This window comes from Eleutherodactylus coqui, chromosome 8 (assembly GCF_035609145.1).
Source record: "Eleutherodactylus coqui strain aEleCoq1 chromosome 8, aEleCoq1.hap1, whole genome shotgun sequence".
Classification (NCBI taxonomy): domain Eukaryota; kingdom Metazoa; phylum Chordata; class Amphibia; order Anura; family Eleutherodactylidae; genus Eleutherodactylus; species Eleutherodactylus coqui.
In genome coordinates, this window is record NC_089844.1 from 84681209 (window position 1) to 84694929 (window position 13721).

The 13721-nt window shown below is 43.5% G+C and overlaps 1 protein-coding gene across 1 annotated transcript in view; it reads left to right on the forward strand.

The window, feature by feature from the left end:
- The window catches only part of LOC136576562 (prolyl endopeptidase FAP-like), a 134765-nt gene that overhangs the window by 91018 nt on the left and 30026 nt on the right, over nt 1-13721 (forward strand). The window contains exons 19-20 of the mRNA XM_066575935.1: nt 143-212; nt 3893-4087. Of these exons, the coding sequence (XP_066432032.1) occupies nt 143-212; nt 3893-4087 (265 nt within the window). The remainder of the gene's footprint in view (nt 1-142; nt 213-3892; nt 4088-13721) is intronic.

Consider the following 13721-nt stretch of genomic DNA (forward strand, 5'->3'; position numbering starts at 1 on the left):
AAGAATAAGAGAGCACATGGTGTACATTTACCTGCTGAATCCCATACACATATTGCAGGTCTGCAATGTTACTTGAGATTTATGCGTTACAATTGTCATTTTTCAGCTAAAATGTTACTATTTTGTTTCTTTGTTTTCCTAGTGTTCTGGTACAAGATGACTTTACCCCCTCGCTTCGATAAATCAAAGAAATATCCTCTGCTCCTCTATGTGTATGTAAATGATCAATTATACGTTTCAGATTTAAAAAGGTTACTGCTCTTATTCCGGTATCAAAAATTGGTTCCCGGAAAATATGTTATTGATGCCCGAAGTAACCAAGTAGAGTTCGGTTCCTTTTTGTTTTTCTTAATGCACTTAAAAGGGAAATAAGGAGACTGCGGTGAGTAATAAGGAAACTTTTCCTCGGAGACAATGTTTATACATGTACAGTACATTTGTTATCTGGAGCAGACATGTCTATTTATTCTGTCAAGGAGGCGGTCCCGTGGGTCCATTTCTTATCTTCTTCATGGCCCTGGGATGTTTATTTCCCTGTTTTTACATCTCTGTGTTCTGTCCAAGTACGTTACAATAAACTCTTGTGCATGCATTGTAAAAAACAATCCCTCTCCTAGAAGAAGCTGTCGGAATGTAATGAAACTTTCTTGTGTGATTGTAACGGTATATCAGAGCAAAAGGATCATTTATTGCGGAAAACTGAACACCTGAAGGCTCTAGTACCCTGTTGTACCGCCTTTAGCTTGGATATAAGATGTAATACTGATGGGCATGGAGGCTCTAGTACCCTGTTGAACTGCATCTACCTTGGAAGCAATATGTGATACAGGCAGGCGTGAAGGCTTTAGTACCCTGTTGTACCGCCTCTAGCTTGGATACAAGATGTGATACAGGTGGGCATGGAGGCTCTAGTTACCTGTTGTACCACATCTAGCTTGTATACAAGATGTGATACAGGCAGGCATAGAGGCTCTAGTACCCTGTTGTACCACCTCTAGCTTGGATGTAAGATGTGATATGGATGGGCATGGAGGCTCTACTACCCTGTTGTACTGCTCTATCTTGGATCCAAGATGCGATACAGGCACACATGGAGGCTCTAGTACCCTACTGCACTGCCTCTAGCTTGGATACCAGATGTGATACAGACAGGCATTAAGGCTCTACTACCCTGTTTTACCACCTCTAGCTTGGATACAAGATGTGATACGAGTGGGCCTGGAGGCTCTAGTATCGTTGCACCACTTCTAGCTTAGATACAGGGTGGGATATGGGTGGGCAGGGATGCTGTAGTACCCTTTTGTACCAGCACTAGCTTGGATACAAGATGTGATATGGACGGGCATGGAGGCATACAGATTCCGCATATTGGTCCACATTTGCTGTCACTTAGTCTCTAGATTGTTCAAACTCATGTTGAAATTGGCATCCCAGATGGTCACAAACATGTTCTATTGGTGATAAATCTGGCGACCGGGCAGCTACAGAACTGTAGCAATGTTGTGGGGACATTCCTGTGACCCCCTTGTGTGTGTGCGGCTGAGCATCATCCTGCTGGTTAATGCCTTTTGGAAGTCCTGCCATGAGAGTAACACATATGGTTGCAGGATGTCCTGAACGTAACGCTGAGCTGTCATTGTCCCTTGTACCACTACTAGTGGTGACTGATTGTTATATGCAATGGCCCTCCAGACCATCACACCAGCAGTGGGGGCAGTGTGCCGCTCCACAGCAAAGGCCGATTTGAGGCGCTCACCCCGAGGCCTTCAGACATGAACACAGTTGTCACCAGTGCTCAAACTAAATCTAAATGCATTGCCGGTTCCACTCCATAGCATTCCAGTTTCATCATTCATGACACCACTGCAAACAGAGGCAATGATCGGTGTCAGGACGATCAGACAATACTCTCTACTGGTGGTCTGTAAAGAGAGTCCTGAGGCCAATCACCTTGTGTGCCCTCACACATCCACTGGTCCCAACACCTCCTAGCGGTCTGGTCAGAAGAGCGCAGGTGGCGGCAATTCATCTATACAACCATCCAGTTTCTCGCATCCCAATAATGCGCCCCTCTCAGACTCTGGTAACTGGGCAAAATCTCTTCTCTGCGTTGTATAGGCGTCTAGTGGTCAACAAGCTTCACACAAGTGAAAAAGAGGTCCCCTACACACAAGGAGCCTCTAAGAGCTTTTTTATAGGCCGAGGGTGGAACCACTTCTAGGGGCAAGACCGTTCATCTAATCACACAACAACTCTAAGCATTTACATATCTGCCTGAGATGTAACTGCATGACAAGTTTTGCAGCCAAACGACAACTTCTTCTAGGAGCAGGATTTTTTTTAGAGTATCATTGAGATTATAGTTTATTTGGCATTCTTCTATTTTGGTGTGCCATGTGACTTGTACGCACTACAGCTTCTTCCTTGTGCATGGCACCATAATGAGGAGCCTATTTTGATCATTGTTATTTGGCCCCATCCGCTATTTTATGCTACTCATGCTAGGTTATCATTTGTAGGTAGCACTATAACATAATATGTCCTTTTTTATTTTTCTCAGTAAGGCTGCCTGCACACGGCCAGATTTGCACTGCGGAATCCGGGGATGGCGTCCACTTCCGGATTCTGCAGCAAATACCTTCCATAGCATGCTATGGAAAACTGGTTTTTCCTGCCCATAAGCAGAAATCAATTGCAATTTTCCACTCGCAGGGGAAAAAATAAATAAATAAATAAAAATCGCAGCATGCTCTATTTTCAGGCGGATTCAGTGCAGATGGCTTTCATTGAAGTCAATGGAATCCGTCTGACTTGTGGCCTTTCCACAATCATCATTGTGGAAAGGTCATGGGATCCGCATCATCGCCTAGCGATGGTGCGGCATATTCTGTAATTGCACATATGAGTCGGGGTGACAGCCGGTAAATCTGTAGTACAGAATGCAGAAGAATCCGAACAGGTACATTGGGTCACCGGCTGGGTACAGGGTTGGATTCCGCTGTGGAGTCTCGCATGCAGATTCCAGCCCAGTCGTATGCAGGTGGCCTAAGGCAGATTTCACACTTATGTTCGGGCTCAGTTCAAGGTTTCCATGTCTGCTGAATTTTTGGAGGAGAGAAACTGAAATAAAACGGGAAACACAGATCTATTTTTTTCCTAGTTAATTGCAATAGGTTTAAAAAAAACAAAAACAAACAAAAACAGAAAGTAGATGGAAAGGCTTCGCTTTGTTTCTGTTCCTTTAGGTTTCCATTTTTTTTTAGAAGGCAAAATAGCGCAGACTGCAGTGATATTTTTCCATTCCAAAAAATGGAGACCAGATGGAGTGGAAGGAAGCAGAAGCCTTTCCGTTTTCCTAACACCCCACTGAAATCAATGGAGAAAAAAATGCATCAGTTTTTTCTCTTTTATATTAGTTTCTCTCCTTCAAAAATGCAGCAGAGAGATGGAAACCCTTAACTTACCCTAACGCAGGTGTAAATGCAGATTTATTAGGTCCTTTGGGTCAAGTTTACGGAATATTAAATACATTTTGAAAAAATCTAATGTACGTTTGCAGTGGAATCCGATGCTAATTCTTAGATTTTTGACACAATTTTGCATATGATGGAACCTGCACACAGACTAACCCCATTCAATAGGGCTAATCTACATGCCGTGGTTCCAGAGTAGATTCCATACAAAAACCACACTGAAAATGAACATGCTGACTCTGTGATTCATGTGTTTCTGGTATTTGAAACCAGTGTTGTGGTAAAAAAAAAATATAAAAAGTAGAATAATAATTCATTGTTATTAAAACATCATTAAAGTTCTGCTCCTATTAACCAGCCCATATCCAGCTATGGTGTACCCTACAGGCAGCTTCCAATGTCTACTGTATCTCATCCAGGTACGGAGGACCCTCCAGTCAGGAGGTGTCTCACACATTCTCCATCGGCTGGAAGACATACTTGGCAAGCACTGAAGAGATTATTGTTGCATCAGTGGATGGCAGAGGAACGGCTTACAGGGGGGACAAGTTTATGCACGCTGTATATAAAAAGCTCGGAGCACTGGAGATTGAAGATCAAATATTTGCAGTAAAGTAAGTGAATTATATTTGTCATGATTAAACCCTTTTTGTCACTCCAACAGAATGTAATAGGTTTTCCAGGATATAACATTGATGCGTGGAGGTCCAACAATAAGCGGAAAGAAGGGGTCAACAAGCACTATGGCCAATTCATTCTCCTGATCTGTTGGGTTTTCAGGGGCCGGACCCTTCACAGACCACATGCACAAGGATAAGCCATCACTTTTTATCCTTTAATGCTCTTCCCATTATGCTATCTGATTAAGGGCTATCCAAATGACTGATTAGATATATAAAAGACCTCCGAGGAAGACTTTGACCTGATCTTGTATTCTCACTGTACTGGTTGGGATGCAATGTGGCTTTAAATAGTGACCATACCACCTTCATCCAGTGGTATGGCCAATGAATCCATGAAATCAGTAGGGCTTGTATTTGGAGAGGGCAACCAAGGTTACTGGGTTCACACTTACTACCATGGATGCAGGACTACCATTAGTAGTATCTGGGAACAGTACAGACAAATGGTTAGGACCCTTTGGGTTCTTATCCTACGTCTTGGACACCAATTTTGCAAATTAATACCAGGGCCATTGTACAGGTCCTATGGGATGACTGCTACTGTTAGTCTGAAGCGAGAGATGAGGGTTAGGTTGACCCCATTCTGGATTGGTTTGCCTGGGCACCTGACAGCAGTATCACCTCTACTGTCCTGATAATGGCCCTGCATGTATATTAATGTGGTTTCACACCTACGCTTGGACTTCCACTCGGGAAGCAGAAAAGGAGAATCCCCATGGTCTAACGGTTCTGTATTAAACTGGACTGAACAGTGCCGAACAGACCCCATTGACCGACCAGAGGTTCCAATGCTAATGTGAAACTGGCCTTAGGCAACTACTGTAATAGCAATTTCCAAATATATAGTAAAAGGTGTCACTTTGTCACAATTATGTACTTGTATCTATTAAGTATTATAGTTTCATGCGTCATCATTCTGCAAGCCTGATGATGGGAAGCCATAAAATACGTCATAAAGTATAGCGTCATTAGAAGGATTGACTGATGAGAACTGTGTCTAATAACAAGGAACCTTGTACATTAACCCTTTCCAATCCACTGTCTGACGTCTAAAGACATTATGATTTAAGGCTGCACAGCTCCGATGTTGGAAGACGGCCGTCGGGGTTCTCTTACTGTATATTGCCAGCCTCTCTGGTGACGGAGCCTGTCACCTCATGTAGTACTGGCTTTAGCCAGCATATAGCACCGTTGTATAATGGCAGAAAAAGAGTAAGCCCCCTAGGAAAACCAAAATACAAATTGTATTGGAAAGGGTTAAATATCTTTAGGGAAATTGTCTATATTCTACTCTAAACTATCAGCAGTCTGTGAGTTGTTGCCTACAGCCAAGTTACAAATGCTGTTCAGCGGTTTCCTAGGCTCTGTTCACACTGTCATTATGATTTCTCTGCGTTCGTTCGGAGTTTGCATCCCCTTTGACTGCAGGAATATCACAGGATATTGTGTTGAGTGTCAAGTTTGGTGCAACTGTCTATTTAGCTTTCCTTCACACCGGCGGTGAAGGCTGCAGAATTTCCAGTAGCAGAATTACAGCGCAAATTCTGCATTATTTACAGTACAAGCCAAGAGAATGAGATCCTACAAATCTCTGTTCCATGTAGCAGAGTTTTTCTGATCTATATACGCAAGAAGATTAAAAAATGCTGCAGCTTTGTCATCCTATTTAGGTTATGGAAATTGTGTGGAAATGTAGTGGATTTTCAGCAAAGAGATCAATGGAAAACATAAAAATCATATTAAAATTCCCCCGAAACGCGTATCTGCTGGTTTTCAATTTATTTAATAAAAGAGAAGTTGGATATTTTATGCTACTGTCTTGTGACCTTCATTAGAGAGCACAAAGACGCCAGTTCTTTAGCCTTCACACATTGTACTCTACCACCGGTGGTGGGTCTATCTGGTTGGCAGCACCTCTATGAAGAATTCTCTACACATATATTTTCTCACAACGCCTTTTAAGGCTTCTGAGCCCTGGATATTTATCTGGGTTTCAGGCCCCTAACACTATTGGGTTTGCTCAGACATCGTGTATGAAGGTAGCCATAAAGGGTTTCCCTAGGCAGCGCCTGCTGTCAGCGCTAGGCTACTCTGGGGTCGGAGTGGAAGCTGCTGCTCCAACCCCTGTGTAGTGGCCGGAGCTTGTAATTGCAGGTACAACTCTTATTGACATCAATGGGACCCTAGCCTACAATTACAAACGTAACTCCCATTGATTTCAATGAGAGCTGCCCTTGCAATTACAAGCGACGGCCACTACACGGGGGTCCGAGCAGCGGCTTCCACTTTGACCCTGGTGTAGCCTAGCACTGACAGCCAATGCTGCCTGGAAAACCGCTTAATATATTAAGTGTCAAGTTGCTCCATCTGTATGTTATTTACCGTTGCTTACTACAGTCGGTGTGCTGCACTCATTCCAGTTTGCATAAACTATAAGGAAACTTTTTATTTTTGGAACTTTGTGTTGGCTAAAATTTTCACTGCTCAGATGGAGAAGTTCAGAAGATAATCTCAATATCCCTGACTGCCAATCTTTATTATGCAGTATCCTGACTGAGGTTTCAAGGGTTGTATCAGATGACGGTTGGTAGGGGTGAAGAACTTGAGCAAAGGTGGGGAAGATTATGCAGAATAACATTGGATTCCACAAAGTTTCCACTCAGCTTAAGTCGGATAATTTTTTGCTGGAAAGAGAATAAGAAGTAATTTTGTATTTTTGGAAGTCCAATAGCAGAAAACAATACGGTGGAATTCAGCTATAAATACAAAAGAGGCACAGAATATGGGTGCTGGGCCAGCTGTTAACCCCTTAAGAATCAAGCACAATAAATGTACAGTGCTTGGTCCTGGGCTTTAATCCTGGCTGATAGCAAAAATATGCTGTGGGATTAAAGCCCCTGCAAGCAGGAGCAGGTAGGGTCCTATGAGCGCTATGAAGTGCAGAGAGAAAGCAGAAGTGTTACTTTCACTAATCGACTTGGAGGTCACATGGCCGTCGAGTGGCCGCTGACAAAGCAGAGTTACAGGGTCCTAGCATACCCTGAGAAGCTCTGTTAGTGACTATTGTCACACTAGGGGGATGTTTTTTCCTGTAACTTGGGCTTCTATGGATGCCCCAAATACAGTGCAAAAGTATGAAATAAAAAGAGTGAGTGACCTCTAGAGGTCTTACGTGACATCATGGGAGGCATAGATGTTAAACCAAATAGTTACAAAAATAAGTAAAAAATAAAGACAGGATAAAATAAAAAAAAAATTTTAAATTATATATATATATTTATTTAAAGAAAATGATCCACCACCAGCGCCAACCAAAACCGTCACCGGTATGCGCACTGTAATCCAAAACTATACAAATTATATATCAAAAAGTCTGTTACGTTCATGTGGGCAAACAAGCACTGGGCCTACACGATTGTGACCCAAAAAGGGTTAGGGACCACCAGAACAGTGTCAGACAGACATACTGTCAGAAGACACAAACAGGGAACCGACTGATGACCACCCACTCGCCATGCATACTTGTACACATAAGCAGATGCTATAGCTATAAAAGTACAAGGTATTAGCTAGTGTACCGCGATCAAGGCTCCTCATTGTCTTGCGGGTCCCTACACTAGCAAGACAACATGTACCAGAGGACCCAAAGGGCCACCCTAGCCTGAAAATGGCAAATGACTCAGCAGCGACAAACTGACATAAAATAAATGAACATTCTGGTAGCTGAAGAAAACAAAAAGGCAGTAAAAACCACTACATGGGTAATATCCTTTAGGACCAAAACACTCTGTTCCTTAAGGGGTTAATTATAATTTCCAGGGACAATGTGACAGTCATGCTGCACTAGGTGTTTAAGGCATTCAAGATTGCAACCATGTTGCTGAATGCTGACATGACCTAAGGTTACCCCCTTCCTCCACAGCTTATGACTAAAATTGGATCACCATCCACTAAACCATTTTTACTTTATATAGTTGTTTCCTTACTTTTGAGACGCAGCAGAAAAAAAGTGATTGGCCAGGAACCTACTGATCTCGATTTCTGAATTAACCATTCATTTCAGTGAAAATGACCAAATATGTGTCAATGCGACAAGAAGTGGAATCATCTGATTCTAGTGATCAATGGGGTACCATTGTATAAATCAACACTAATGATACGTACATGTAACGTCTAGTTGAGAAACCATCTGAGAAAGATACTTTTCATAACATCTTTCACTCATTCGCTATATCAGCAATTTCAGCAAGTTTAAGAAATATTAGAAGAAAGAATAATAAGTAACATATTTAATGGCCCCTTATAAAATAGCAGATCTCACTGAGAACAGGAATCATTTTAGAGTGCTGTATAGTGTTATCTCAATTGCTAAACGTGTCATAATCGTGCCTGGATGATAAGGTGCTGCGTTACTTATGAGTCAGAGACCTTTTACACGTAACAATTATGGTTAAAAAAAAAAAATCACTGGATCGTGCAAATTTGACCGATTTACACTGGCCAACAAAAAAAATATTTTGGAATGTTTCCTTAATTCAGGAGTCAAATCTTACTAATGTGGGGGTGAGAAAAACGAATATGACAAATTTTTTTATTAGCTCTAGCTTCTGTGATATATAGCTGAGAGCTTCCTCTGATTGATTGGCTGAGCACTGTGACCAATCAGAGGCAGCCTATTCAGCTGAATACTACTGAGAGCAGTGCAGTGAGCAGAGACGGCTGGACGCAGCTGAGGCCCGGTAGCTGACGAAAGTTGTTAATTTTTAAAAAAAATTTTAATTACCAATTTTTCTTGTTTTTCAAGGAAGGTCTTATATTTAAAGCCCTTCCCTGAAAACAATTACAGGATGCCAGTGATGACAGATGTGGCAGGTGCAGCAGGGAATTCTTTGAATTTGAAATCCCCGCCTGCTGAAAGTTCTTTATAGCAGTTCAGGAGAACTAATACTGTGCTCGTTACTTGAGTTGAGCTTTTTGTAATGCTCGAGAGCTTGTTTCAAGTAACCCCATTGAAGTCAATGGATGACTCAAGCATTTTTCAAGCTGACCCATGCTCTGCATAGAGGAAGGTGTACGATTCACCTGAAAACATCAGAAAGTGATGGAAACACCACAGAAATGGATAGTTAACATCAGGGGTAGCATGCATGGATGCATCTGAGGCTCCCAAGTCACACTATTAGGCCAAATTGTGGGCAAGAGCCTGGTGGTCACCCCCTAACAATTTAGTTGGCCAGACCATAATTAGCAGGGCACACGCACTGGCACATCTTACCTAAGCACCACACTAGGTGCAACGAAGGCCAATCACCGCCTGCGGGTGACACTACTGCCTCTTCTCCTGTGCTACATGTTGGCATTGCTGTCCAATCCCCCCAGGACACAGGCATGAGCCTGCATCTACAGCATACTGAAAATACTTCCCAGTGCAGCGTCCAGCTGTCCCAATCCCAGACGGGGTAAGGCGCACCCCTTCGCCTACTCAGTAGTTCACAGCGTACTGAAATTTTTCCCAGTGCAGCGTCCAGCTGTCCCCATCCCAGACGGAGTAAGGCGCACCCCTTCACCTACTCAATAGGCCACTGCGTACTGAAATTTTTCCCAGCGCAGCGATCAGCTGCCCTCATGCTACACGCTGGCTTGATAGCCACACCACCCTCATGTCTATTTATAAATGCATATTGGATGAGGAAGAACAGGAGACATACACTGCAGAGGGTTGGCAGGGCTTGGCAGTGACCCTCTTTGACATTGTGGGCAATAGCCCACAATGCTGATGAGAATTGCTGATAATTTAACGTATGATCATAATTCCAATCCCATGCCACCTCCGTCACAAAATTTCATGAGCCACAAACGTGGGCATAAAGGGGACTCAGATGCCAGTACTTCTACACATCTCCACAATTCAACAACCCATTCTAAAACAAAAGCTTTTTTTTAATCAAGAGTGCAGGTGAACCCCTGAAACATTTGTGTACCAAGAGTATAGGTGTACCCCTGAAAGATTTGTTTACCCAGAGAGCAGGTGAACACCGGAAATCCTTTAACATAGAGCTCGTACTTGCTTAATGGGATCCAAGTGGTGGTCCTCCGACAGGCAAGCTAACGCCTGTTCCAGCCCCTGACTCTCCCAAGGGGCTTTCTAACCAGTGCCCCAGGGAAAGACAGCATGTACTATGAAGAAATTAGAGCGGCCAAATTCATTGTGTCTCGGTGTCAGATAGCTGGACACTGTGCTGGGATACATTTGTGGACTTTGTGGGCGTATGAAGCTGGAACCAGCACGTTTGCTGAACTCAAGTGGTGCACCTCTTCAAAATTGGGGGTGAGAACCTGGAGGCGGCCCTCAGAAAAAATTGTTTTTAAGGAGCATGGAGGCAGCCCTCCGAAAAAATTAAGTTTTTACAGAGCCTTTTGGCCCTCCGAAGAATTGGCTGTTTAGCGTGCTGACATGCTGGTTTAGGAGGAGGAAGGTCAGAGAAGGATAGACCCAGCTACTTCTACCCTTTTTTGGGGTGATAGGGGTGCATGGTTCTCCAGTTCCAGCTTAAAGATACTTTATGATACACTGCTTTCCACCGGTGGAGAAGAGAAGTCTGTGGAAATACAGGCTTTATTCATCTTAATAAGTGTAAGCCTGTCGGCGCTGTCAGTTGACAGGTGGGCACGCTTGTCTGTGATAATCCCCCCCCAGCAGCACTAAGGACCCTCTCTGATAAAACGCTAGTGGCAGGGCAGGCCAGCACCTCCAAGGCGTACAGCGCAAGTTCGTGCCACGTGTCCAGCTTTGACACCCAATAGTTGTATGGAGGGATCATGAAGGATGTTGGTACAGTCGGCTATGTACCCCCTCACCATCTTTTTACAATGTTCCCTCCTACTCAGCCTAGGCTGGGGAGTGGTGACACAGTCTGGCTGGAGTGTCATAAAACTGGCAAAGGCCTTGGAGAGTGTTCCCCTGCCTACGCCGGACATGCTGCCTGTTCCCCTCATCTCCCCTGCTAGTTGGCCCATTGAACTACGTCCTCTACCACTAGCGTTGTCAGATGGGAACTTTAGCATTAGCTTTTTCACCAGGGCCCTGTGGTATTGCATCACTCTTACTCCTTTCCTCTTCAGGAATGAGAGTGGAAAGGTTCTCCTTATACCGTGGGTCGAGAAGGGTGAACACCCAGTGATCCATGTTGGCCAGAATGCATCTAACGTGAGGGTCATGGGAGCGGCAGCTTAACATGCAGTCTCTTTCCCCTTCTCCTCCTCCTCCTCCTCCTCCAATACGCACTGAGAAACAGACGTGAGGGTTGTCTGGCTATCAAGTGACATATTGTCATCACCCATCTCCTGTTTTATCTGCAAAGCGTCAGCCTTAATGCTTAGTAGCGACCTTCTCAGCAGTCAAAGCAGCGGAATGGTTACGCTCACCATTTGTGTTGGCTCCTCAAAGTTTCCTAACACCTGACAGATGTCAGACATCCATGCCCACTCCTCTGTGAAGAACTGCAGACACTGACTACCACTCTGATGACCATGTTGCAGCTGGTATTCAACAATGGCTCTGTGCTGCTCGTAAACCCTGGCCAACATGTGCAAAGTTGAATTCCAGCACGTGGGCACGTCGTACAACAGTCAGTGCACTGGCAGCTGGAAGCAATGTTGCAGTGTCCTGAGGGTGGCAGTATCTGTGGTGGACTTTCTGAAATGGGTGCACATGGATTGACAGGACACACCCAGGGGTATATAGCGTATGCTTCAAACCCAAATTAGACACTGAAAACTGCGTACAGTCTTGTTAGATAGTATGCATCGACAGGACGCACGCAGAGGTATATAGCGTACGCTTTAATTCTAAAAAAAGAAACAGTAAACTGCGTACAGTAAAGTTAAATAGTAAGCATTGACAATGCTTTAAGCCCAAAATCTACACTGTAAGCAGCGTATAGTCTTGTTAGATAGTGTGGATTGACAGGACACACACAGGGGTATATAGCGTATATTTTAGTTCTATTTTTCTCTCTGCAGGGAGGAAGTAAAGGACTACAGTAATTCAGGTCTCTTCTCATTCTGTCCCATAATGAAATAAATTGAGTGTGCAACTTGCAAGTCAATGAATAAACATCACAGAATATTAATTTTCTATTACTAGAATAGTAACTTGGATTTAGACACTGAGGTGCATATCTAAAGATGTATTTAATTTGTTCACTAGGGGAATGAGTTCAACAAGAAAGCGCTGTGTTTAGATTTTTGCAGTGATGTGTAGCTTGCTGCATATGGAAAGCTGTGTTCTATCTGTATGTTATCAATCATCCAAAGGTCTGGCTTGTTACTCGTTAACAGATTCTGTGTATGAAGTAAATCCACACTTTTTTGGCTTTACCTTAGCAGTAACACGAAGATATTCAGCTGTGTCAATGGTCCCTCCAATGAATACAACATTGTTCTCTATAGAATCTGATACTCTTCTAATGTTTTTAAGCAATCTGTAAGGCTACATTAAATAACCAACATTTCATCACTTGCTTGTTAAGATCACTCATGTCACAGGATTACCAGTTAAGTAAAATATAATGTAGTTTCTCAACATATGAAATTTATTAAAGAGTATGGACTAAAGATTTGGAAGGAGATTATGGAGTAACATAGTAATAACGTAATGCAAGCATTGTCCAACATCATAAAACACTGTAACAACTTCATTAATATGTACATATACAGTACAATGTGTTATGTAAGAACAATAATGTTAGACTTTTTCCATAATTGGTGTCACAGGGAAGGTGTTAAAAGCTGAATGAAAAATTAATAGAGATGAGCGAACACCAAAATGTTCGGGTGTTCGTTATTCGGAACGAACTTCCCGCGATGCTCGAGGGTTCGTTTCGAACAACGAACCCCATTGAAGTCAATGGGCGACCAGAACATTTTTGTATTTCGCCGATGCTCGCTAAGGTTTTCATGTGTGAAAATCTGGGCAATTCAAGAAAGTGATGGGAATGACACAGGGACGGATAGGGCAGGCGAGGGGCTACATGGTGGGCTGCATCTCAAGTTCACAGGTCCCACTATTAAGCCACAATAGCGGCAAGAGTGCCCCCCCCCCACTGTCAGCATAAAGATCGTCCTCCTCTGGCACAGCTGTAACAGCTGTAGCAGAGAAGAACGATGTTTGCCCATTGAATTCAATGGAGCGGCAATACAGCATGTTCCACTGAATGCAATGGGCTGCCCGCGATCGCAGGATGAATGGTCGGAAAGGGGTTAAATATATAACCACTTTCCTGCAATTCATCCAGAAATGTGATACACTAAAAATATATACCGGCGTATAAGGCGACGGGGCGTATAAGACAACCCCCCAACTGTCACCTTATACGCCGGCAATACAGTGGAGCAAAGAATAAAAAGCATTACTTACGTTTTTAGATGATCTGCGGCGCTCCTGCAGGCTGTCACTCCCTCCTAATCCACGGCAGACAAGCTTTCTCTATGAAAGGCTTTAAATCCCTGCCTCCAGAAAGACACGTGCCTTCAGCCAATCACAGCCAATGACAATGATGTCATT